Here is a 26,087-nt window from a genome sequence, read left to right as displayed (position 1 = left end):
CGCCTGAGCGTCACGGCAAATAAATAAATACAAATAAACAAATACAAACAAACACATAAATAAATAGTACTCACCCAAAGTCAGGTGGGATTGGCTCAAGATCAACTGTGACCCTGGAATATGGATGGGTGGATGAATAATTATGTTTTGCCATGTGTTTTCCAACTCCAAGTGAGCTTGCTGGCCTATTTTTGTTGTTCCTTTGACGCTTTGGTCGTTCTGGAAATCACTCTCGCTTTCTTTGTCCCTCATGATGGATGGCAACATGACAAGGCCTTTGGCAGTCAAGAGCCCAAGGAGCTGGAAAGCTAAAGGAGAGGGAGACGTCTCGGGAATTAAAAAAATAAAACGAAATAACGAATATAGTTAAATAAAATAATCAAGAATGCATACACGAACTAAAACAAAAAATACAAAAATAAAATTAAAACTAAAGAAACGATTATTCATTATTCATTTCCGATGACAGCTCGCACAGCTTTGTATTGTAGAAATAAATTTGTCCACGAGAGGGAGACATTTCTGAAACTGTCTCCTAGAGTCAGGCAGAGCACTATGTATATTAGGTACCCTCCACAATCTAATGAGATCCAACGTATCAACAAATTAGGCCAATTTGCATTACATATAATTGCAACTCATCACAGAACTTCCTCAAAAACACATCTTCTTTCCTAGGTTTATGTACCAAAGAGGGAGAGTGACCAGAAGTAATAAGACACTTTTGGAAAATCTATATATATAAAAAACAAGCCAAAAATGTTAACCACAATAATTAGCATCAGGAGATAAAAAAAGCACTCTTTCCGGGATTAAAATGAATAAGAAGGTAACTCTCTTATTGTTAAGTTCTTGATCATGATAAAGTAAAGCAAGTCTTAAGTGGTGAGCACACGCGTGTACACACACACTTACACACGCACACGAACACAAAGCATCTGTGATTGCTGACATTGGGTAGAAAGACAACCAAAACTAACAAAAGCAAAAATTACATTACACAAGAGTTGATATTGCGCAAAGCCCAAAGGCCCCAAAGGCTTCCAGAAAGAATGATACTTAACATTTCCCCTCAGGCGCAACCACAACAAGCTGCCGCTTGTGTTTAGCGCTCGTCAGGAGAGATTGCTTGTGCTTGGAACCAGAACGCTTTATCTTTTCTTTTGCCATCCATCAGCATCTTGACAGCGATTGCACCCTTACATAAACACAAATATTAAAGCAGCTGTCAAATCCCAAAGCGGTGTGCCATATTTATACTTCCTAAATGTTTATATTTCCTAAATACCGTAGTATTTCACTCACTCACTCACTCACTCACTCACTCACTCACTCACTCACTCACTCACTCACTCACTCACTCACTCACTCACTCACTCACTCACTCACTCACTCACAAATCCCAATGCAGTGTGCCATATTTATACTTCCTAAATATTTCCTAAATGTTTATATTTCCTAAATACCGTAGTATTTCACTCACTCACTCACTCACTCACTCACTCACTCACTCACTCACTCACTCACTCACTCACTCACTCACTCACTCCCTGGCACTACTTACGCTTGACTAACAACATCCTACTTAGCTAAAAATAAAATGTGACCTTTTGCAATGCAGAATTCACACTGAACTGCATATCTATCTTAAAATAAACAAAACCAAATTAACTAGATTGTAATTTTTGATTGAAAAAAAAAACGCAATAAAGTTTACAAGTATATTATTTCAGCTTGTAGGGAGAGCCTGGAAGCAAAATAATGTTACTGCTTCTTTGACAAAGAAGAATAGAACTATTAGAATCATCATTTATTTATTTATTTATTTATTTATTTAATTATCTATGTGATTTTTGTTTGTCTTTTTGCACACAATACATCAAAGTAGATTTTCACTCATGGGCTTCTATGCCCGCAGGATACTAGATGCGTTCTTTGCGGACCCGTGTTCCGCCAAAGTCATGGCACTGAAACAACTATGTTGTGTTGTCGGGAATGAATGATGAAGGTTTGGCTCATGTCCAAGCCCTGTCGGAGAGGTACCATCAAATCCCGGCATTAATCTATCGGTAATACTTTGGTGATGCATTCCTAGGAGTGGCGATAATAATCGTTTCTAAGTTTTGTTCTGTTTTGCTGAGTTTGCAGGTACACTTGTCAATCTTGAGCTGAAAAGTCCAAGAGAATAGAGGTAGAACTGTGGTGGCAAAATTTGTAGCAATTCCTTTGCAATATTGCACCAAAAAATGCTAACTTAATAAAGACAAAAGAACGACCAACATTATTTCAGCTTATCGAGTTACTTAGTTGAGTATAATGTCAATGTTCAATCATGTTTAATAAATGTTCAATTAAACAATCAATGCATACATTTATGATGCATAGATTGTTCAATGCAACATTGTATTTAATGATCATTACCATTTCAGCCTCCCAAAACAATGTTTTCATCAATGAATAATAATAATAATACATTTAATTTAGAAGCGCCTTTCAGGTCACACAAGGTCACTTTACAAAGAGTTAACATAAGTTAAAAACAAATGAAAACAATAGCATTCAGTAAAAAATGTGAAAAACATGTTAGGAAAAACAACATGAATGACCAACATGACAATATTTTCATCCATAAGTAGATGATTTGAGGTTAGCAAGAGGATGGCGTCGTTCATCTTGACAGAGCGGAACATCACTCTTGTGACGACGACATCTCCACATACGCTTGGCTGGCCTTAAGTGCTTCGCTTCACTCCCGGTTGGAGTGTAAACAGGCAGCGGCGCTATCAAATTTCCACGTGGACACTCAAGGCTCATTAAGAAGCAGCAACACTAATATCATGCTACATATACATACACACACACACACACACACACACACACACACACACACACACACACACACACACACACACACACACACACACACACGCACACACACACACACACGCACACACACACATACGTGTAATATGTGTGTATACATCTTTTAACAGATAAAAAAAAAAACAGGGGAAAAAAGCATCCCATTCTGGTATGGGTGATGATGGGAAGAATTGCCTTTTAACAGATAAAAAAAAAACAGGGGAAAAAAAGCATCCCATTCTGGTATGGGTGATGATGGGAAGAATTGCCTTTTTTTTTTATGAGCACTGGAAATGAGCCATAATTCCGAGTGGCTACGTTTGTCCTGAAGCTCACGTAAAGTTACGATAAAGACAAGACGCGACTGACATGCTGACAGACGCAGAGTGCACCTGATGATAAACGAATGCAGTAAATAGTCCAAATCTTTTTCAGGGAAGTGTAGGCCTCACGGGCTGTCATCAATCAGGCCCTTGTTGACACAGCATGATTTGCTTCCCATTAATCACTAAAATTAATGACTCATTTTATTTCATATATTTCATATATTTTAATCATACATAAACTGTACAACCAAGCCACACACAAATTCTGTTTTTCAGCCCCTTGCAAAAAAATAGTTTCTGTTTCTGACAATCAATTTAACACAACACCGTATGATCGATAATTTCACACTGGGTTAATATTTAATACGTTTTCTCATTTTAAGATCCTGGAAACTTCAATCACATGGGCAAAAAAAAACCTCAACATGCCCAACATGTCGTTCGTTGCTTCACTTGTACTGAGACGTTCACGCAGTTTAATTCGTTAAATCAATAATGCCGTGTCAACATTTCACCGCACTGCAAAAATCTTACAAACATATCTCTGAAAGGGGAAGGAGGGGGAAGTGGGGGGGTTTCACATCTTCTGGGAAAGCGAAACAGAAATTAGTCGGGGTACAAAGGTGAGTCGCTTTTACGGAAATACGACACCTGTTGAGACACCCCCTTTTTCGCCTTATAAGAAAGCCTCGCCCGTGCAGGTAACACACAAGCTTCACACACAGGTGAGCAGCGCAACACAGACACACACACACATATAACAGCATTTCGTTGTGTTTATCTTTTATCGCATTTAATTATTTATGATTGTGACAACTTGCGCATACACAACTTTTGTAGATGTAAAACAGGATTGCATGCTCAATTATTTTTTAACTCATCACTGTAAACTTTTATTATGATTATTATTTTATGACATTTATGACAATTATGCAAACATTAAAATAGTCAATGGTTAATTTATTGTTGTATGTCACATAAGTTATAATAAATGGGAAAATGACTTATTAGTTCAAATGTTTGCTGATTTGTGTGACTGTGAAAAAACAACATTATACTAGTAGTTAATTGATATGTATGAGTTTTACTAATGTTAAAAATGTGTTTGAGTGTTTGGTGAACCTCTCTTTACACTTGCACATGACTGAGAATGATTTTGAGTGTCATTTATTCTAGAGCTATTAGAAAAGCAAGCTTCCTGCCTTTGAATCTCAAGTATTTCTTATGTCCAAAGGTTCGGAGGTGACCAAATAAATGTGTTACCAATTCTTTTTTTTTATTACCCCTATTATTGCAGCATTACAGCCTAAAATTGATCGAGGGCACCATGCGTTTCAACACGCCACTCATCCTCTTGGTCTTATCATGCCTGAGTTTGGCAATGGCCCAAGGTAGGAGAAAAAAATCAAACTTTCATCTGTTAATTATTTTATTACGGCGACATACCGCAACCTGTGAAAGGTTGCTGTTTATTACCCGTGTGGGGGAAGGCTGGACATGTCCTCATTGAGCCTACAATGGTTCCTGCTGGAATTCAATCGTGGATTGGGAATACGATCCTATTCATAATTATTTATATCCAAATAGACTATTTTAGGGGTATCTTGAGCAAGGGAAAATTGTTGTTTTACATATATTGATGTTTTTTGTTAGATTGGGCTGCTCAATAAACATATGAAATGAAAATTAAATGTTTGCAAAGTATTATGACTAAGGTCAATAAAATGGGGTGCGCTTGATTTGTTCGCACTGACAGCTCAAAGGTGCAAAAATGTGTTTCAGTTTGAATGGCATTTAAAAAGTACTTACATGTTTAATTCTTGATTTTAACATTTTGAATAGGCCTCTAATAATGAGAAGAAAACAAAATGTGCTCTCTGCTTCAGTGTCCTACGATGACTGCTGCCTGATGTACGTCAAAGAGCTCGGCAAAAAGACTCAGGAGCGTGCGGTCAAGTACCGAATTCAGGAGACGGACGGAGGCTGCAACATCCGCGCTGTCATGTGAGCACAACGTGGCAATTGCAAACGATTTTTGTAGCGCTTATGGGTTCGTTGCAGCTCATCCACTGAATTCTGTCACCCTTGCAGCTTCACCATGCGGAAAGGCCGCGTGTACTGCTGCGACCCGCAAGAGATGTGGGTGCAAGAGCTGATGGCCAGCATTGACAAGAAAGCCGTCAAACACGTCAAAAGGACTGGCCAAAAGGTCTTTTATTTTTATCATTATTATTATTATTTTTTTTTTATATCGTGCATTGGCTGAGCCTTGTTTGTTCTCCACAGCACATCAAGGGTCGCTTGTTCGGTTGAGTGAGACCTCGGCCTCTTGGAGAGAAGGACACCCGCATTTTTACTTTGACTTTTGACTGTTTTGCATTGACTGGACTTTTTTATTATGACGCCGTGTGACTATTGGCTAACGAAACACTTTATGTGAAAGTGGAAACCATAAAATGTGAATCTGAAAACGAGCCCGAGCTGAAGCATTTTGATAATAAACCTGCCTAGCAACTCAAACTCTGTGCACATGATTTATGCTCATGATTATGACTTAGTATGTCAAGTTCGGCAGTAAATTTGAAATGGGAGTGGCATTAAACTCATGACTTGTTCCCTGTGTGCCAAACTGCCGATGAAAGCTGAATTGAGTTTGAATTGAGTTGAGTCACCATGCAGCATGTGTTGCTCAAGACTGCAACTTGTAAGTTGAAAAACTTTACTTTAACTCCAGGCAGCCTTGCATTATTGTAACTGTTCAAATTACAAATATTCATCAAATGGGACTGCCAGGGAGCCAAAAAAAAAAAAAAAATCTGTTATTTGCTAGGGTTACTGAGTGTTTGATTGCAATCTCACACACGCAGTCACTTAGACTGAAAGACTGAAAAGCATGCAAAGTGCTTACATGACAATACAAACCGCAGAGGTGCGTTTGTCCAGCCGCTTGAGTCTGTTGCGCGTCTCCGTCATGCACACGTAGCCGTAGCCCGCCGCTTCCGCCGACGTTCTTCTTTGGACGCGGTGCACTAAGATGCGATAGGCGCCGGTGATGGGACTCCTCAGGCCGGACCCGTTGTCCAGAAGGTGGCGCTCCGTGACGCCCAGCGCCTCCAACGCTGCTTTGACGCTCAGGTCGTCAGAGCTGAGCGTGACCGTCGGCCCCAACAGGTGCGCGGGCGTGGGCCGGCAAGCCAGGTACGCTTGCGGGTAGTCGACGCCCTTCATCCACTCGCAGGACATTATCTTGGCCGCGCTGAGGCGGTCGGCGGGAACGGGTCTCAGCAGGCCCTGGATGACCTCCCTGCAGGGGGCCGGCACATAGGAGGGGATGCTGTAGGAGCCCTGCAGGACGCAGCGCCTCAGCCTGCCCGTGTTGACGGCTGTGAAGGGCATGGTGGCGGTGGTCATGAAGTAGAGCAGCACGCCCAGCGCCCACATGTCCACGTGGCGGCCCGTGTAGCCCGAGCGCCCGAAGAGCTCGGGCGCCGCGTACGGGGGGGAGCCGCAGAACGTGTGCAGCACGTCGTCGGGGCGGCTGGACGTGCTGAATCCGAAGTCACCCAACTTGACGCAGTACGTGCTGGTGAAGAACACGTTCTCTGCCTTCACGTCGCGGTGCACCATGTTGCTGTCGTGCTGCCATGAGAGCAAGTGTTCGATAGCGTAGCCACACAAAACAAAATTAGAAGAGAAAACATGTAAAACTGTCATAAGAAAACAAAATACAAAACAGTACTACAAACAGTACAACAAATAATGTAATTTTAAAACAATAAATTGGTATTTGTGTGTGCGTGTGTGTTGACACTCACCATGTGCTTGATCGCAGCCAGCAGCTGGGCGAACACCAGCTTGCTCTCCAGGTCGGAGAGGCGCCCCCTGGTGCAGATATGGGAGAACAACTCCCCTCCGCTGGCGAACTCCATGACCAGATACAACCTCTTATAGGTCTCCACCACCTCGTAGAGGCGCACGACGTTGGGGTGCGCCAGCTTCTCCATGCACGAGATCTCCGAGGCAAAGAGTGTCTGCGAAAGCTTGTCCAGGCGTGACTTTTCCAGGACTTTCACCGCCACTCTCTCTGCAAAAGAAAATGCTGTCAATTGAATGGATACCGAGGCACGTGCTGCTTCACCAAGCCAAAAGACATTATCAGTGCCTAAGTGCAGTATGAAAAGGGCTTTATGTGCATCAAGTAAGGCCACCTAATGACTAAAACTACTGAAGCCTGACTCACCTTTGGTCAGGTCGTGTATACCCAGACGGACCTGAGAGAAGTTCCCCGATCCAATCTCTCCCCTGAGATCGTAGAAGCCCACCCGCCGTCCCAATGTGAGATCGTCCATCACCCTCTCCGAGTGGCTCAGGTTGTAGGACGCCATGGCGAACAGCGTGTGGCACGCCACCTCCTGCTCGGCTTTGATCTCCTTCACATCTGGCTTTTGGTTCTTCTCTGCGACATTCCGGGACGCCCGTTTCAACACCTTATTTGGGTGTTGTCCAGAGGGACCCCCTTGAGAAGGAGGGCATAGAGTTAGCCGTACAAAATACCATTTCATCACTTTTCATTCACTTACATGTTTTTATCTTCTTTTTGTTGCGCTCCGTGGTGTTCTTTTTGCTCAAATACATGATTACAATGCTGTCGAGGAGTTAGTAGGCATCAGTCCCAATTTAAGTCAGCATCCTCAGGTGATGTTTCCCGTAACTCGTCAAGATCTTCAGGTACTGCTGCCGTGGCTGTCTGCCCGCCTGTCCACTGCTGTGGGAGGATCATATGGTGGCCCCGTAATGTCCCAAGGGCTGTAATCCGGGCTCCTCCCATGCAGACAGGCTTTGCAGAGGCTTCCAAACGTGAATGTGGGAGCCTGTAAAACACGCAGGTGGGATTATCATTTATCCTTCTCGTCATCGTTGCATGGCCCCTGCTATCAAGTTCGATTTGTGAATATTCAAATTCTGCTGGCATTTTAACATATATTTAGGCTTTTGTGCTTTTACATGAACACTTTATTGGGAACTATATTAGTTCAATTCAATTCATTTTTTGGGCGATTCTCATCAGAATATCTATTTTCTTGGGTGTTTTAAAATTAACTTTTGTATATTTTTTCCAAGTTGACAAGGCTGTTTTTATATGAGTGAATTAAAAAAAAATGAGCACTGCAATATAACTTTTGTCCTAATGATGCACTTTTATCTTTGAGAGTATTTCAAGAATGCTGTCCCACCCGGTCCAAATGGTAAGTAACCCTGTGACCCAGTGACCCAGACACCCAACAACATACCAGCACAGACACACGACCTGACTCCAGACTGTCTGTTACATGTCACCGCACCGTGAAGATCTTATAACCAATAAGCTTCATACTTTGAGCACATGTTGCCGCTGGATAATCCAATCATCGGATGCCCGCTGAGCGTGTCAGCACGTGATGAGGACACCGCTGCAAGTATGTGCACATTTGAACGTCATCACAACAACTCATTTCATTCAATATTAAACTAATTTCATTATTATTATGAAGACTTACTCTGGTCTTTGACCCTAAAAGTAAACACGTTTTCAAGTCGAAAATAAGGAATGCACTGACGTGAAGCACATCATCTTGCTCCTCTGCAAAAGGGGGCCAGCTCCTGGACCATTTGTCACCGTGCTGAATAAACACAAAGGTGCTGGGGGGCGGGGTCCGGGAAGGTGAGCCCCGGGGCGCCCCCACGCTAATCCTGGCCTGGTTTTTGTTTTAAGTCAGAGGTGCTAAATACCTCCCCCGCTGAGATAAAAGATGATTAATGCCTTGGATTGACACGTTTAATGGCCACTGGGCTACTTAAGGCACTTCATTAGGCCGAGCTGGAGCCCCGCTCGACACACGGAGGAGACAGGCCGGAAAAGCGGACGCTGGCCTTGTTTTGGGCCACCTTTGAAGTGGCTTGCAGGAGGACCGAGCATCCCCTACAAAAGCATGGAAATTTGATTAGCTCTCACTTGTTCCTTTTGACTCCGCACCAGTGACATTTAAGGCCGAAGCTCATATAAAGAACAGAGGCGTTGTCGGTGCGAGAGGGACACTCTGGGTCTGGTGAGCCGAGGAGCACTTTGAGGGAACTGAAAGCCATGGCCGTATTGCGACTGTGCCTCGTGCTGCTGTGCGCACTTCACGTGACCTGTAAGTACAGCTGTTTGCTTTGTTGAGTACTTGTGTATTTGTTTGCATGTTTTGCCGGGATTCGCACCGTGTGCCAGAATTTGGGCATTTGATCACTATATGAATGACTACATGAAAATATGTTTGTTTTTTTATCTATAATTAAGATTTTGCTGTAATATTTGCAGTAGAATTAAAATATAGCAATACATTTTTAATGCGAGAAAATGTTAGTTTTTTTGTGGATATCCAATAACATTTTAAATATTTTTGTTTAATGTATAATTATATCTATAATAATCAAAAATGCTTTGTCGTTTTTTTTGTTCCTATTTTTTTCTATTTAGTATTTCATTAAACATCACGCACATACATTGTTGAATTGTTAACTTGTGTTATTTTGTAGTGGCGGCGGTGCTCAACAAGCGCACAGACCACCGAAACCTGTTCACGCAAAGAGTGTGTTGCCGGCGGCAGAGTCACTTTGTCTACATCGGTCAAGGTAAAGCCTCTAATATCCTTAGCCACACATTCTCATCTTAAGATTGATTTTGTTGTTGTTTTTTGATTGCAGACATCTCAGGCAGTCCAATCAGCGTGGACGTGGGCATGTGTAGGCCTAACTGTGAACGGGCAGCAGCCAGGCTGCCCCACGAGGCTGGAGCGCAGGACCTTACGCAACACGCATCCATGCTGGAGTTTCTCAGGAGCAAAAAAGTAGGTACAGTACCTCTTATCCACCACATGGGGGCACTATGTCTAGTATTGTGGCCCCAATACATTTGTTTTGGCCAATGTCATTTCTCTGACCTCAAATCTGGCACCAGGTGAGGATGCGTGCACCCGTCGCCCCGGAAGTGGGAAAGCCCCAGAGACCGCCACTGTCCTCATGTGGTACAAACCACGCGTGCGAGCCGACGGGCATGCGAATGGACCGGGTGCTCTTGTTCGAGGGCCCTCGCGAGGTGGAGGTGATACAGGAGTGCCACTGCGAGATCCAACCGGGTCAGTGCATGCGCGTGCCCTCGCTGAGGACCTTCTACTCAGAGACACCCTACGAGAGCGTAGTGGACGTAGGCGGGTGTTCCAAGTCCAAGGGCGCCCCAGGTAATTCATTCCACTTTCTTATATAATCTTTTATATAATCTTTTATATATAATCATTGAAATAAGATAATAGTCACGTATATTTGCAAATGAACTCAATTAATTGAAAAACGTCCAATTCACGAACACCGACACTAATAGCCACACGCAGTTATAAAATTAAAAAATTATTTCTCGGCACAAAGGCAACATTTATACTTTGCCATGTGTGGCTTATTACAAGTGGGCGGGGGGTCAGGGGGTAAACTGCACTCAGCTGTCAAACTTTGGGGGCGTGTTTGCACTGGTGTGTCATTAGCGCAATATCCTTTGTGACTAGGATGTTAAGACGGAGAAAACAGCCCGTGCAAATGAAGAGCAATTGAAGGTGTTATCAATGGCCGCAGTTCATTCTTTGTGAATTCCATCCTGGGTTTTTTCTTGTCTGTGGAGATTGTTAGTTATCCAGGTCATAATCCGCAAGAGTTAAATCAAGGCTTGAAAAAGTTATGTTCCAAAAAATGTTACAAAGGCAATTATTATTAGGTCAACGATTTAATTTTTGTTATTTTTGTGTGTGTGTGATTTCCGGTGCTTTTTGTTGTTTTGTTTGTAATGTAACTTAATGAAAATGTTAATGTTTGTGTAATTTAAGCATGCTTTTGTGTAATCTTACTGTCCTTTTTAAGAATATCATTTAATTTTTGTGTGTAATTTTTCAAGGTGGCCGCACCTTTACATTTCATCAGGTTATGGAAAGAATTTGTAAATAAATTCAGCCTGTACCATTATTATGCATAGCTCTGCTGAGTTCAAGCTCTCTACCCCATTTTGGGCCCATTTTAATTGTCTAGGCTAAAGAAAAATCCTTTGATATTTGCTAAACCTAAACTTGATCCTCCAAGCGCCACATATAATGAGTTTTTTTTAATTAATAATGTTTTATTTGGTCAAATTTCCTGCCCTTGTTCCAAACCCAGTTTTTGTGAATTCAAATATTTAACCCCGGAAAAATAATCTGCAATAAACTTCAACACTAAAAACTAATGAAATAAAAATAAAATTAAATATGTGTATTGATATTTATCGATCATATGTAACGTGTGTTTTTAAAAGGAGGATAAAGGGATTTAAAATCCTTGGAAATACTTTGAAATTTTACACTTTTTTTGCCGGTGGCTATCTAGACTAATTTCCATTTCTAGACATAAATAAATGATTGCGTCATGTCAATCATTTTTTTCACAGAGGGATTCTCCTGCGTACCCACCAAATTCGACTCGGCCCTGGTGGAGACCCCCAACAAAGCGGAAGTGATCCAGACGGTGGCGGCCTGCGAGCTGAAGGAGAGCTGCTACCGAGTCCCTTATGTGGAATATTACTACGAAATTGTGCACCACGGCGACGGCGTCAAGGAGGAAAGACTCAGGGTACGCTTACAATTAGATTCAAATAGCAATTTACGAAGCCTTCCCTGAAAAACTTTTCTTTGGCTTTCATGGCTTAGCACATGCAAAGCAGCCTCATCTGTAATTCAGCTTTCACAAGTTGAGAGGAAATGGCAAACGCCGCTGCTGCTGTGCGAGTGCTCGACACTAATGAATTAGTTTCATTCATGGTGGCAGACAGCACTTCATCAGCCTCCTGCCTTCCTCTCTTATTTGTGCCACAAACCACACGCACCAGAAGTGATTGATTTCATGTGGCTTCACTGTAGTTTTACTGAACTGAACTAAGCTATTAGGAGACTGATGGATGAGTTCAAGGTTTACGTCCTACAAATGCTCATCGTCAGTAAACAAAATTAATAAATGCAATATGTTAATTCATTGAAAATGATAATTATTTAATGTGTCTAATTTGTTAATGATAATTAAGGCCTTTAAAACACTTCATAATACTTTTTAATTCAAAATATGAACCCCAGAATAAATGGCTGCTTAAAAAATAATCTAGATTTTCTTCATAACTCAACAGTCGTTTTGAAATAAAATTAATAAATGATCCATTCCTGTTCTAGTCAATGCCACTGCATGTAAAAGCTTACTATCAATATTTTTTAAAAGACATCATGGATATAAAGCTTCATTAGATTTTCTCCTTTTGTGTGTGCGTGTGTTGGAGGTGTCTATTGGGAGGGTATTCTGGGCTCAGCAGTGAAGGTGCGAGCATGGAGGGCAAACACAAATGGGCCCCTGCAGGTGTCAAATCAAAGCGGAACGACGTCAATATTTGTGAGCTGACGGCCCCGTCTCTGTCTTTTGCTAATGTTCCACAGGAAGTGGACGTGGGCAGATGTTTAGGAGGCTGCACCGCAGGAAACCGATGCCTTCTCAGGTACGTACGAGCGCAGCTGCAACAGCCCTCCAACACGACAATGGCCATCACTTCACAATTGCTTGCGAGCTCTGACACCTTCTCAAGCAGACTCTTTTAAGTTTCCTCCACAAACACCAAATGTTCTTTTAAACACCCCCTACTCTTTTCTGGGACAAAATCAGGGAGAAAGAAGGTAGAAAGTTTAAAAAATATACATGTATATTATCATTACTTTTCCACAAGCAGTTTACCTAATTTTACACCTTCATCATTATCACATCATCAACATATCAACATTTTAAGAAACGGAAGTAGGCATGAAAAACCTTATCGAAAGGATGAAGGACAAATATATTATTTATATAGTAGATTGTTTTTATACAACTGTCAATTTTATAGTTCATGCGTTTTCCTATTATAGTTTAACATCAACTATCTAAACTATTTGAGAAAGATAGATCCAAGTAAAGATACAGATACAAGTGAAAATAACTCAGCAAATTGTTTTGGAGCAAAAAATGTCCTTACATTGTAGTGCTAACTAACAATGTTGCCACGAATATCAATAATTGGTATTTTAAAATTGTTCCAATTGAAATGATGGTTTAACACCCCCGAAAAAAAATCAGGACGTGTTCACATGTAATCAGTACTTGATGTGTTATGACACGTTAATTACATCGTTTTTCTTTTCTCCAGGAGTCCATCGGACCCCGAAATCTGCCACTTGTGGGCCGAGAAACAATCCAACTTGTGTTTGCCTCAAGGATACGAGAGACACAGCTTCTTGAGCCAACACGGCAAGATTAGTACCGTCCTGTCCATTACTTCCTGCCACTGCCCAAACTGAACGCTCACAAAGAAACAGAGCCTCCTGCTGGATGGAAGCGCACATGACATGGTTGCCAAGTCACCCCATCAACCGAACTCCACAAAAGAAAGCGAGCCACAGGCCAGATATGAACCCACGACCTCTAACTGTGAGGCAGAGGAGCCCACCGTGCCACTCCTTAAAGTATTTTTGTATGATATGTAATATATGTAAAAATTGATATTTTTAAAAAAAATAAATCTAATACTCAAATAAATGTGCCCGTGTTTATCTATTAAACAGCTCTGTCAATCTTTGTATGTAAAACAGTAAGCATTATTGCAGCGTATTGTCTAAGACTGGGGACCTGCTGCATTTGTATATAAGTAATTAAACATTCCCTATAAAGGTTTGTACATACCATCGCTCCTCTTTAGTAGTAAGTCGACAGGATTGTTCAGAGGCCAGCTCTGTAAAAAAAAAAAAACTTTTTTTTAGCTCACATTTTCATTGAAAGTATATAAACATATAGCTAAAATAATAGCATTAATTATAAATTAATGTATTAATAAACTGTTAGTTATCATCTTTCCATGTTACATTTTTTGTGTGAAAAAGAAATAACACGGTAGTTCCAGTATTTCTAAAATTTAAACATCAAAATATCTAAAGTCTCCAACTCCTGATATTTACATAATAAAGAGATCACAAAAATGTACTCACTCAAAATTTAAATGTTATTGGGGTACTATGTATGGTCTGCATATCATTCCAAATTGGCCCAAAAGATAATTGTAGTAATGAAAGAATATTGCAGTATAGAGCAGTTATTCGACTCAGTGTAACGGTACCTAAAACGTGTCACCTAGTGGTGATTGGTGATAGTACAATATAAAATACAGTCACTATGCATAATCGGAGTCGAATTATTTGTAAAAGAACAAAAACCCCTTTTTCAACATATTTTCACATTCCTAATTATTCACTTTCCCCCTCGGAGTTTCGTTTCAAATCCCCGTTTTGTTTTTAATTGGAAACCTGTCGAGCGTTTCTTGAAGACTTATTGGTTTTTAAAACCTCAAATTAAAATACACCCCCATCACACACATTTGAATTATTTTATTTGAAACAAGAGGCCACTCAGTGTGGTCGCGGGCCGTTGCATGAGACCTAACTTGTCCAACTTTGTCCAAACACACGCGTTTGTTGAAAGGGTTCTTTGATATCAACATGTGTGAAACGGCACGTTTGAGTGATACAACCAACAAGTGCTCTTCTTTTTTTTATGGCTTGTTTGCCCGCTTCGTCGTAGTGTGCAGTGAGCAACTTTGATCCCGCCTGCCTCCGAAGTTTAGAATCGATCAACCTGTGCCGAAAATGATTCCCTCCCACAAGCACGTTAACGACTTTACCCCCCCCCCCCCCACACACACACACACACACACCTTGTATAGAAATTAAAGTTGTGCCGAGACCATCTGTGACACAATACAGTCATGCAAATAGAGGAAAAGGACGTGTAACTAACGACACCAGTTAATCGGTTTCCATTATTCCAAATTAATGAATCCATTGCCATACATTTCCTCAAAATGGGGGTTAGTGGATGGGGGCGACACTTCTACGTATATAACCCACAGAGTGAAACTTGAATTTACTGCACTTTCTCCTACCCCCTCCTTTCTTTTCCACTTTTAAGTTGATTTGAGCGTTTATTGCCAGACTCGAGAACAATAATGGCCAGTCGGTGGACTTGACACCTTTGTCAACACCGCCATTAGTCTCCCTTTACATTCACTGATAGGTGATTTACATTTGCAGCCAAATAGCATTTTCTTTTTTACTACTGTTTACCATGAGATTAAGTGAGGAGGAAGAGGAGGGGGTGCGCTATGAAGATATAAATAAGTGCCCCCACGTAATTCACTATTGACCTCATAACTCACTTTTTAGAGCTTGCGAGATGCTCGCGTTTGTGCTTCTGGTCGCTTTGCCGTGCACGATGGTCCAGGCGCGGCCGTCGCTCAACTACTTGGAGGAGCCCTACGCTACCGAGCCCACCCAGGCCGGGTCGGAGGAGATCCGCTCGGACGCCATCAAGCGACTCCTGGAGGTGTTCGGTATGGACGACCCGCCCGTAGCCGTCACACACCGACGCAAGCAGCCGCCGCAATACATGCTGGACCTGTACAACACCGTGGCCGACGTGGACGGCGTGACCAAGGACCCCTATCTGCTCGAAGGCAACACAGTACGGAGCTTCTTTGACAAACGTGAGTCAAAATATGTGATAATTAACTTCACCTGGCGCTCTGAAAAGCAAAACATTATTATTAAAAAAAAAAAAAAAAAAAACCTGTCACGTGTCAGAATAAACCAAATGCAATCCTTCCGTTTTTATGTATTTTCCAAGATCTGTTTCCACATTAGATTTTCTTGTCGTATTAAAATTATTGTAATTGTTTGATGTATTTCAAGCAAACGATAAGAGTAAAACGATAAAAGTAAAACAAAACACTAATGATAAGCTAACTTAAATGATAAGTTAATGAAAAATGTAACTAAATAAACAAGAGTTACAAGAGATTAACCATAATTGCATTTTCTTTAAAAGTTAAATACAAGTGAACTGTACTCAAATATATTTAAAAATATATATATTTTTGAAAAAAAATTGAGAGTAGTTTGAATATTTCAGTGATTATCTCTCATACCACTAGAGAGAGCCCTTGTATCACACTGAGAATCACTACTGTCAAACTCAGAAAAGGTATGTAAAACATGCTACACACAGGGATATTTTTTAAACATGTCTGGATAAGAATCATGTCCCTAAAAAAAAAAATTATGCATATACCTATTTCATATAATTTCAACTTTTAGAATTATGTTGCATAATAGTTTGACTCTATAGTCAGAAACTGTATTCTATTTATGTTTTCTCTTTTTTAGAAAAACTACTTCATCCATTCAATTCTTATTTGGCCCTTTTACAACAAATACTATCGAACGCAAGAATATCGTGGGATAAAACCATTATATGGCACACGTTGTTTTTAACTGTCACGTGTAAAATTAAGTGTTAGAGTGGTTCTTTTCTTGTCTTTGCAGTTCGCAGCGAACAGGTGGAGTTCCGATTCAACCTGTCCACTGTCGCCAGGACAGAGAAGATCCTCACAGCTGAGCTCCACCTTTTCAAGCTGCGACCTCAGGCTACGTTGGTGTTCAACAGGCATCACTTCTGCCAGGTATATTGCATTCTGCACATCTAGTCTTAGTCATGCCAGATGGGCGAGCTAACAGAGCTAATTTCCAGGTTAGCGTCTACCAACTGCTGGACACCTCCAAAAGCAACAACACGCAAGAGAGGAAGCTGCTATCTTCTCGACTCATCCCAATCCACTCCAACGGTTGGGAGGTGTTTACAATCACTCAAGCTGTGAGTCCCTATGACCGACCCTAACTACCTATGACCGATCTCCTTTAACCTGACTAACCTCGACTGGTGTTTCAACAAAAGGTCCGCTCGTGGACGGCGGACGAGGGCAGCAACCTGGGGCTCCACGTGGTGGTGCGGATTCTGGGGGGAAGCCAGATGGACCTGAAGCTGATTCGCTTTGCATCGGGACGCAACCACCACCAGAGTAAACAGCCCATGCTCGTGCTGTTCACAGACGACGGACGACGGCGGTCCACCACTCTGGAGAGCGCAGGTGAGGCCCTTGCTGATTGGAATTGAAGAAATCTAAGCCCTCTCGTTGATTCAATATCACTCTTAAATATTTTGCTTTTGATAGATCCAGACAATGCTCAAGATACCGCCATTTTACCCCAATCCCACATGGCCTCCCACGAATCCCCTCGCAGTGCCCGTTCCTTGGACCAGGCATGGGAGGAGGAGGGCGCGTCCTTACCGTGCCGGCGCCTGCCGCTCTACGTGGACTTTGAGGAGATTGGCTGGTCGGGCTGGATCGTGTCGCCGCGGGGCTACAACGCCTACCACTGCAAGGGCTCGTGTCCCTTCCCGTTGGGCCAGAACATGAAGCCCACCAACCACGCCACCGTGCAGTCCATCATCAACGCCCTGAAGCTGATCAAGAGCATCGAGACGCCGTGCTGCGTGCCCGACAAGCTCTACTCCATCAACCTGCTCTACTTTGACGACGACGAGAATGTGGTGCTCAAGCAGTACAACGACATGGTGGCGGGGAGCTGTGGCTGCCACTGACCCACCCCCCATACCTCCATCCTGTGCGGCCGGCCTTGTATTATATGTAAATAGGTATAAATTATAATATATGACAGTAGTGCTAACCTGTGAAAGACGTAAATGTGCATACTGTATGTGTCCGGTTGTAAATAATTATAATGCTAGATGTCCGAATGGACCTTTGTCAATCACTAACTTGCGCTAATGCAGTAGTAAACTCATGACCACAGTAAATGCGTGTATAATAATAATGTCCTAAGAATGAATTCAAACAAAAAAGAATGTTAAGATTTATTTATTTTTTTTAAATCTAACCTAATACACATTTGTTTGTACCAAATATTGTATATTTTGTTTAAAAATAAAATTGTGTTCTATGAGGAAAAAAATTATGTTTTGCATTTACCAACTTTTTTTATTTTTTTAAAAGGACATTTTTGACCTCTAATTTTGATATCAATATGATGCAGTGATTATTTTCAGAATCTTATATTGGGGCATGCTTAGTGGTGACAGTTCACCTCTGGCCACCTTCAGCATCTAAAACCCCGATTTCCGACTTCATGGTCCCTCCCTGAAATAGGGAGAGATCGAAGACAACTTTAATTTTTGGGTCAATAACCAAGTTGGCAACTTGGCACTATGTGCAGCTCGGTAGCCATGAAAGTGGCGTCTGAGTGGAACGTAACCCGAGCGCCGGTGGAGGCGTCGGCCCTGGAGTGGCACCAAAGAAGCGTTTGATAGCTTTTGGCACGCTGCTGGACGACAGCCCTTGTTCCCTTTCAAAAGAAACTGCCAGTCACAACGGAGGAGAAACCATGTTATTAAGGGCCACCAAATGGGGGCCCCGCGGCGGCCCGACACCCGATCTCCCCTCTCCGCCCCGCTTCGCCTCCCTCTGGCCTTGGCGTCCTTTTGTCCCGCTATTTCATATCTGTCAGTGCCCATACCGAGTAGGTGCCCTATGAGAACGAAGATGGAACCCAGGCTGGGCGTCTGCGTGGTCCGACATGGGGAATAAGCAGACCATCTTCACCACAAGGCAGCTAGACGCCTACCAGGTTGGTATAGTCAACAAAAACTTTTAATGTCAATTTTAAGTTAAAGCATGCGTAGTTCACTCACCCAAAATGTCAGCATGATCGCTACATGTTTAGTTATCAAAATATTTTTTCTTTTTAAAAATTGCTAGTTGGTGTTTGATCCTATAAATGTTTTTACATCAATATTCTATGGATCTATATTTTAGAGAGTGCTGTTTTTTTCACTAGGGAGCCTGAAACGAATTAATGGCATTGCCATTCATTTCAATGGGAAAAGATCATTTGAGATGCGAGTGTTTACAAGCATGTTAACGGAACTAAAGGCAGCGCTACACTTACAAAGTAACCTCGAAGGCCATGCTACTCCGCCACGTCTAAAAACATTCCAGTCTGACCACATGTAGCATCATGTTCTGGGAAACCTCTGACTGTGACTTTTTTTCCAGGACTGTACATATTTTACAAGGAAAGAAATTCTCAGGTGAGTAAAGGCTGGCTGCTATTCTTGATCCTTATGTTTATCTCTATTGATGACAGAGTAGCTTGTGTTTGGTACCGGTTTCAGACTGTTCCACCGCTATCACGATCTGGCGCCGCAACTCGTTCCCCTTGACTACACCGAGCAGCCAGATGTGAAGCTACCATATGAGCTGATTGGCAGCATGCCCGAGCTGAAGGTAGCCAGACGCACTCGCTGCAACCCCGCCGTCCCTCCGTCTGCCTCCATAATTGATGACCAATTCATCCACAGAATTCTGTGAAAAGATCGCCTGTCACCTGACTCCTTTCAAATCTCAAAGAATGCGGCTAGCGCACAATTGTTAATATTAGCGAATGTTAAAGCCTCTCGAGTCGACTTGGTGTGATGAACAGGCGCTCGCAGCCGCTTTTGTGGCAAATTTCCCAAATTCTCATCAGAATTTGATGCCATGCTTCGAACCACATTACGCTAGTAATTTGTCTAGGTCTAGGATCTTCACAGGTGCTAATCACCACCTTTGTTAGCATTAGCCTTAAGCTAATATACTATGATTGTCTTACATCCACAATGCGTAATTCTCTTGTTTTAGGACTTATCTTACAGTAAATTTATAAGCCGTCATTCGCATGTCAAGGCCGTAGCATAAAAGAAACACTGATTTTATCAAAGATAATCATGGCATTGTCTGGGTGTTCAGGACAATCCGTTCCGCCAGAGGATCGCCGAGGTTTTCTCCGAGGACGGCCAAGGAAACATGACGTTGGACGACTTCCTGGACATGTTCTCGGTTCTGAGCGAGATGGCGCCGCGGGATCTCAAGGCCTACTATGCTTTTAAGATTTACGGTAAAACCTTACATATGGAAAATTGACGTTTGAAAATGGTGCAGGATTTTGTAGTTCCTGCCCACATATCAAGTGTAAATTTAAAGAAAACCCAGTAGCTTGGCCTAAAGAGCCACCACCTTCAAATGGCTGATGGACTGACGTGAAAACACTATTGTGTCAAAGCCAAACGCTAAAGAGAGCTGCAGTGTTGTTGGATGCACAGTTTAGGGTTAGAATGTAAATTTGGGGTCTATATTTGATTTAAAATGTGTTATTTTAGATGTACCTGAAACAGATGTTTACCTGTACACTGTGCAACCTTGTGCTTCCGTTCTTTTTGGGAAGATTTCAACAACGACGACTTTATTTGTAAATCGGACCTGGGGAAGACATTGAACAAACTGACGCGAAACGAGTTGACGGAGGACGAGGTGCGCATGGTCTGCGAGAAGGTGCTGGACGAAGCCGATATGGACAACGACGGCCGGCTATCGCTGGAGGACTTTCAGCACATGATTGTACGGGCGCCAGACTTTCTCAGGTGGGTCTGGTCAAAACATTACAATGTACAGTCAACTCATTTCAAAATCACAGAAGTTTGGCAAATAGTAAATCATTTTTGGGAAACCAGTTGGAAGTTTACTGTCAAATATAAAACTGAGAATTTTCCTTCTCATCCCATCTTGTGTCCTCAGCACCTTCCACATAAGAATATAAGGAAACTGAATCACTGACAAATGTGAAAAACGGAGTCCTCACATCTCTGCGTGAGGATGTTTTTGACGGAACATTTGAAAATTCACTTCCATACGAAACAATACTTGATTCTACGTGAGTTTTGTGATTTCAATCTACAAGAGATCCAGTTAGGCATTACTATGAAACATAAGCCAAAAGGTTGTCCGGCGGATTACGGTGGTCCCGTTGTTATGAAAGTGGTCAAGGTCAATTACGGCAACAAACGGCCTTGAGTGACTTTCCACTGCCTCTCAGCCAGAAAGTGGAAAAGACGAAGCATTAAGTTTGCTTTGCTTGTTTGTTTTTTTATTCATCCCAAAAAGTAGACATCTCTAAAAACTGCAGATACACATCTTCACACTGGAAGTATAAAGTACAGTACAATAAGTATATCTCTCAATAGAATATTTGCAATGTTATGTTCTTCACAATGTATGAAATGTACTTGAAAATAGGACTGTAAAAATTCACAATGTCAGCTTTAAGAACAAAAACAGAAAAAAATGGTCAGATTTAGCCTGTTCACACAGGATGTATGGATCATAAGACACAAACATTTGGTGCATCCCAACAAGTATTAGACTCAAACTTCTGTAAGAGCCATTACTCAAGGAGTACTAGGGCAACACAGGAGAAGGAAAAAAAACGTTTTTTTTGTTGTTTTTTTTAAGTTGTAATTTTAGGCGAATAGATTTGTTTTTGTATGTATAAAGTTGCATTTCATGGAATAAAAATCCCAATGTTATGACAACAAAGTCTGATTTGATGTTTTTGAGACAAAGGGTTGATCTTTTAAGAATAAAGTCAAGTTTGGGGGAGTTTTGTGCATTTTCTTTTGTTTAAAAAAAAAAAAAAAGGATTTTATGAGACTAAAGCCTGACTTTTGTAGAAAAAAAGCTTTTATGAAAATAAAGATGGACTCCAAATAAAAAGTAGGTGTTGGGGGCAGAAAGGTAAAAATATTAAGATTCCGCAATATAGCGAGTGATGACTACATACACGAGTATTTATTTTTCTCTGTTTCTATGTGGCTGTAGTACTCTTGAGTTGAAAGACATAAAATGTCCCACTCAACTATTAGTTTGGAAGAGTTCAAGTGCAAAAGAAAGTCAGTAAAAGTGATACAATTGGAGGAAAAATGCATCACTAATACCTTCCCAACCCCAAATGTTTTGATTGCAGTGATTTTTTTTTTTTCTTTCTGGACAGTGCTCCATTTTGGGGCTCAATATCATACAAAGTGAACATTATTAAGAGCGAAAACACACACATATACACACATAGGTCCAAGATTCACAATGCATAGCAGCACCCAGCTCCAAGGACAAATGGACATGTGATTTTGGGTGCAAGATAATGGGTACAGGAATGAAGTAAGAAGACGTGTATGTTGGACGTCTGTTAAGAACATGAAATGGACCACAAAGAGAGAGAAGCTTGACATTGTATACGGAGAAGGCTTCCCAACACAACAGCTTTGATGGAATTTAACAAAATTATGCAAAGTTACCGGATTGTATTGGATTGAATTCAAGCACCTAATAAATGTTTCTTTAAAATAATGTAAGTATGACTGGAATTTTGTCCAACATGAACAGTACTTTTGTCTTGGAATTTCATTTTGTGATTTATTTTACAAATAATACTGTAGAAAAAAAGAACTTTGAAAACATAACGCAGAAATCAAGAGAAGCTTGACAGTCAAATACTGTACTGCTCAGGGCAGTTATTAGAGGTATTACAAAGACTTCCTATGTTTTGGGGATATTGAATCTTGGGACTTTTGTGGTCCGACTCATGACAAACATACCAACCAAATTCCACTATAGTATGCCAAAGTGGTCATGTATGCAATTTAAAATCTGTTTTACACTCAATTGCCAAATGCCTTTATTTGGCTGAGCTTCAAGGTTTTCAGTTTCTGGCTGGAAATGAGTATAAAAAAAAAAACACTGAAATAACACCCCCATCTGGCGACCAAAAGAAGTATGACAAACAAAATAAACAAAAATGAACAACTTGAGTACAAGCCAGTTATTTGTGCAACGTCTTGTTGTTGTCCTCCTCCGATCCTCGGAGATTCCTGTAAATGACGATTGTCCAGCTGGAAGCGCTCACAAGCGGCAGTTTTTATGCGGACTGCTATGGAGAAGAGGAAAATGAAGGGAAATGTTCCCAAGCAAGCAAAAGTCTTATTTGGGCTCGAGCGGGTTCTTTGCAAAATAAAAAGGCCTCGGTGGTCCTCAAAGGAGGCTGCAGTGGAAGAAGCTGCTTTTTTTCCGTGTCTCCAGAATCTTCACTCCTTGGCTGCCCCCCTGGGGTGTGTTCCCCTCCTGAGGCAACACAAATGATCAACACCTGGAATGTTTCCGAATACCCCGGGAGACCTCCGCCAAGGCTTGGGAATACCCGTTTTGTTCAATGCGCCATGTGGATCCGATCTCGATCGACCCTCAGACAACCCTTACAGCGGTGCCTTGACTTACAAGTTCAGATCGGGATTTTATTGGATCTGAATAAGCACAATGTGGCTGGATTGGATGAATGGCATTTCCAATCATTTCAAAGGGTAAAGATGAGATATGTCATAAGTCAAGGCACCACTTTTTCCCTCAGGACGCCGGTTATTCCAAAAATGAAGAGATTAAAAAAATATGACCCTTTACAAGTTAAAAAAAAAAAGAAAAAAAAGAAAGAAAGAACAGGAGCAAGAAGGTGGAGGTTCCCAAGTAAAAGTTCATGAACACCAACGCAATGTCCCAAATGGCTGATTCAAGCAAAAATGTCTGACCTCTGGTATACGTCCTTGAGACGTTTTGATTGACACCAAATTTCATGCTGAGAAGTGAAACTTGTTTCTTAAAGACCACTTATTTCAGTTTTAGGGAGGTCATAGGACCCCTAGAAATGGCTGAAAATGGCTATGCCTGTATATTATGGGGAATGCTAATAAATGTAAATCATCACCAAACGTCCCTAAATGACCATTTCAAAACTTCCTGAGTAATCTCAGGCGTAGACATTTTTGTGGATCTTATGTTAGACAAGTCTAGCGAATTTTGGTCTTTTAATTAAAAATAAATAAACGTCATGATGACACCAATGTAGGAAAACAATTCTCAGTCCCGTAACGGTTCTCCTTACCATTTTGGTGTCCATTTTGGATTTGATGTCCCTGGCAAGAGTCATAAAGGCCTGCAAGTAGACACAGCATCACATTTATATGCAATACTTATAAAGTATGATTGTCAAAGGAAATTTGAAACTTACGCTCTCCACGTTGATGTTGGCCTTTGCGCTTGTCTCAATGAACTTGATGCCATACTCTAAAGCAAGCTACAGGGAAATTGCAGAGAATTGCATCAGGAGGCTTTCTGATATATTCCTCAAAACTAAACAGAAAAGAATACAGTTGAGATACGAGTTTAATTTGTTCAATATGATGCTCACATCTTAAGTTGGAGCTCTCACGTCAATGCAAAATTTTGGCCAAATGTTGGCTGGTACCTCCAAAAACGTTTAAGTCAGGTCACTTGTATCTCAAGGCACTACTGTCTACTCTCTCAGGTTGTTTCTTACCTTCTCACCCCTGTCTTTGGAAACTTGTCGCTTGTCATTGATGTCGCATTTATTGCCGAGAACCATCTTCTCAACGTCAGATGTCGCATGCTGGAACAAGGGTAAGAGCACACTTTTTATAAAGTCACTTTAACAGAACATGAATCAATTACTTTAGAGAACAAAAATAAAATGAATTCCATTGAAAATCCAAAAGCAAAAAATGAGAACAGTAAGAGAATGGATACCTCCTCGATGTTCCTAATCCAGTTCTTGATATTTTCAAAGGACTTCTCATTGGTGATGTCATAGACGAGCATTATTCCCTGTATGGAAAGGAGCCAATGGTTATGTATCACACAATTTCATCATCTGGGGACTCCAGTTTAAGAACCATTGGTTTAAACTTTTAACACAGACAAGAAACCCATTGTGTTCGCAACCCTGGGGAATTCTAGTACTCGCAGTTTCCACATACTCACCATGGCTCCTCTGTAGTAGGCTGTCGTGATTGTTCGGAAGCGCTCCTGACCGGCTGTATCCCTGGGAAGAAAACCAGTATGGACTGTTTAACGTGCTGTCGACCTGTGTTTCCCCTTACCAAAGACTCATATTTGCCTGCAGATAAATATCACAACACAGCCAACAAAAATGCCAAAAAGTAGGGACTGCTTTTGTGAAAGAATGATGACCTTGTTTGAATGACGTAAGTAACAAAGGCAGGATGTGGCACCGATTGTTCTCGACGAATTAATCAGAAGCGTATCATGAGAATCAACTTACCATATCTGCAACTTGATCTTCTTGCCTTCGAGCTCTATTGTCCTTATCTTGAAATCTATGCCTTGAGGAACGATCGTACACGTCAATCAAAATCATAGCAGCGATCTCGCTCGCTACCGTAGCACGACAGTCACAGTTTCAATATGTCACACGTATCAGGAATATCGAACGACAAAAGCATTTCCGATGGTTGCCCTTAGCGCTACCAGCTACTAGCTAACCGCACGCAGTGACTTTATAACGCTTAACAACTGACAGATAATAGCCAATGGCGATGCTAACCATCAGGGAATGTTTTTCCAACAACGCTCCCGGGAAATAGCCTCATCCGGCACACTAGTGACAGCTAAACATCATCGTAGCGTTTTTAGCAGCCCACCAGGAAATAGACCAAACCAGTGGGCGCACCATTCGAAAGTACCAGTTGTAATCAACATTAATGTACCTATGGTTGATATGAACGTAGAATTGAAGGCGTCTTCGGAAAACCTGAAAAGGACGCATGTCTTTCCGACCCCGGAGTCTCCAATTAATAGCAGTTTAAACAAATAGTCGTACGTCTTCGCCATAGTTGTTGATATCGGGTGCGGAAGTGGCGCGCCCGGCGAAGCCCAGGTGCGTCGATGGTATTCAAGAAAAACAACAGCGACATCTGTATGGCTTGGAGGAAAACTGCAGCTTTTGGACCATTGGATTTTCACTAGAAGTTCAGGATGTTTTTACTTGAACCGAACCAATGCAACTAATAGCACACATAGGTGGGCAAAGAACAGCACTTTGTACTTAAGTATTTTATAATTAACTTGTTTGGTCAAGTTAAAAAAGTACAGTATGTATGTGCAATAACCATTTCGATTGCCTGTCACAACTTCAACAAAACTCAATATATTTT

General features: G+C 41.5%; 6 protein-coding genes across 7 annotated transcripts; 4 read left to right on the top strand and 2 right to left on the bottom strand.

The window, feature by feature from the left end:
• Window positions 1-167: 167 nt before the first annotated feature.
• On the bottom strand, window positions 168-15,861 carry LOC119137598 (serine/threonine-protein kinase NIM1). Of its 2 annotated transcripts, XM_037277058.1 has the most exons (7): window positions 15,502-15,861; window positions 13,977-14,025; window positions 7,769-8,059; window positions 7,429-7,704; window positions 7,004-7,272; window positions 6,097-6,827; window positions 168-300 (listed from the first exon to the last, which is right to left on the bottom strand). In XM_037277058.1, the coding sequence occupies exons 3-7, from the start codon at window positions 7,821-7,823 to the stop codon at window positions 285-287; spliced, it is 1,347 nt and encodes a 448-aa protein (XP_037132953.1). In that variant the 5' UTR covers window positions 7,824-8,059; window positions 13,977-14,025; window positions 15,502-15,861; the 3' UTR covers window positions 168-284. The 2 variants fall into 2 exon arrangements, with proteins under 2 accessions (XP_037132953.1, XP_037132954.1); XM_037277059.1 differs by lacking the exon at window positions 168-300 and having other exon boundaries at window positions 5,577-6,827.
• ccl25a (chemokine (C-C motif) ligand 25a) lies at window positions 3,833-5,708 on the top strand. Its single transcript, XM_037277076.1, has 5 exons — window positions 3,833-3,913; window positions 4,486-4,579; window positions 5,075-5,192; window positions 5,280-5,397; window positions 5,475-5,708. The coding sequence occupies exons 2-5, from the start codon at window positions 4,516-4,518 to the stop codon at window positions 5,499-5,501; spliced, it is 327 nt and encodes a 108-aa protein (XP_037132971.1). The 5' UTR covers window positions 3,833-3,913; window positions 4,486-4,515; the 3' UTR covers window positions 5,502-5,708.
• Window positions 9,205-13,797, top strand: im:7138239 (uncharacterized protein LOC497366 homolog). Its single transcript, XM_037277061.1, has 7 exons — window positions 9,205-9,361; window positions 9,747-9,842; window positions 9,915-10,057; window positions 10,168-10,447; window positions 11,674-11,855; window positions 12,704-12,762; window positions 13,444-13,797. Exons 1-7 carry the CDS (start codon window positions 9,310-9,312, stop codon window positions 13,592-13,594), a joined length of 963 nt encoding a protein of 320 aa, XP_037132956.1. The 5' UTR covers window positions 9,205-9,309; the 3' UTR covers window positions 13,595-13,797.
• Window positions 15,558-17,997, top strand: LOC119137477 (anti-dorsalizing morphogenic protein). The gene is made up of 5 exons (XM_037276807.1): window positions 15,558-15,828; window positions 16,667-16,803; window positions 16,872-16,994; window positions 17,076-17,268; window positions 17,353-17,997. Exons 1-5 carry the CDS (start codon window positions 15,558-15,560, stop codon window positions 17,781-17,783), a joined length of 1,155 nt encoding a protein of 384 aa, XP_037132702.1. The 3' UTR covers window positions 17,784-17,997.
• A 778-nt stretch (window positions 17,998-18,775) lies between these two features.
• Window positions 18,776-21,350, top strand: cib3 (calcium and integrin binding family member 3). Its single transcript, XM_037277075.1, has 6 exons — window positions 18,776-18,826; window positions 19,255-19,289; window positions 19,374-19,485; window positions 19,987-20,134; window positions 20,462-20,657; window positions 20,812-21,350. Exons 1-6 carry the CDS (start codon window positions 18,776-18,778, stop codon window positions 20,831-20,833), a joined length of 564 nt encoding a protein of 187 aa, XP_037132970.1. The 3' UTR covers window positions 20,834-21,350.
• LOC119137612 (ras-related protein Rab-8A-like) lies at window positions 21,148-25,817 on the bottom strand. The gene is made up of 8 exons (XM_037277078.1): window positions 25,641-25,817; window positions 25,196-25,256; window positions 24,895-24,955; window positions 24,661-24,738; window positions 24,434-24,523; window positions 24,125-24,190; window positions 23,999-24,049; window positions 21,148-23,187 (listed from the first exon to the last, which is right to left on the bottom strand). The coding sequence occupies exons 1-8, from the start codon at window positions 25,762-25,764 to the stop codon at window positions 23,098-23,100; spliced, it is 621 nt and encodes a 206-aa protein (XP_037132973.1). The 5' UTR covers window positions 25,765-25,817; the 3' UTR covers window positions 21,148-23,097.
• Between the last annotated feature and the right edge of the window lie 270 nt (window positions 25,818-26,087).

This window comes from Syngnathus acus, chromosome 17 (assembly GCF_901709675.1).
Source record: "Syngnathus acus chromosome 17, fSynAcu1.2, whole genome shotgun sequence".
Lineage (NCBI taxonomy): Eukaryota > Metazoa > Chordata > Actinopteri > Syngnathiformes > Syngnathidae > Syngnathus > Syngnathus acus.
The sequence above is the reverse complement of the archived record's forward strand: the minus strand, read 5'-3'. Positions and strand labels throughout refer to the sequence as shown.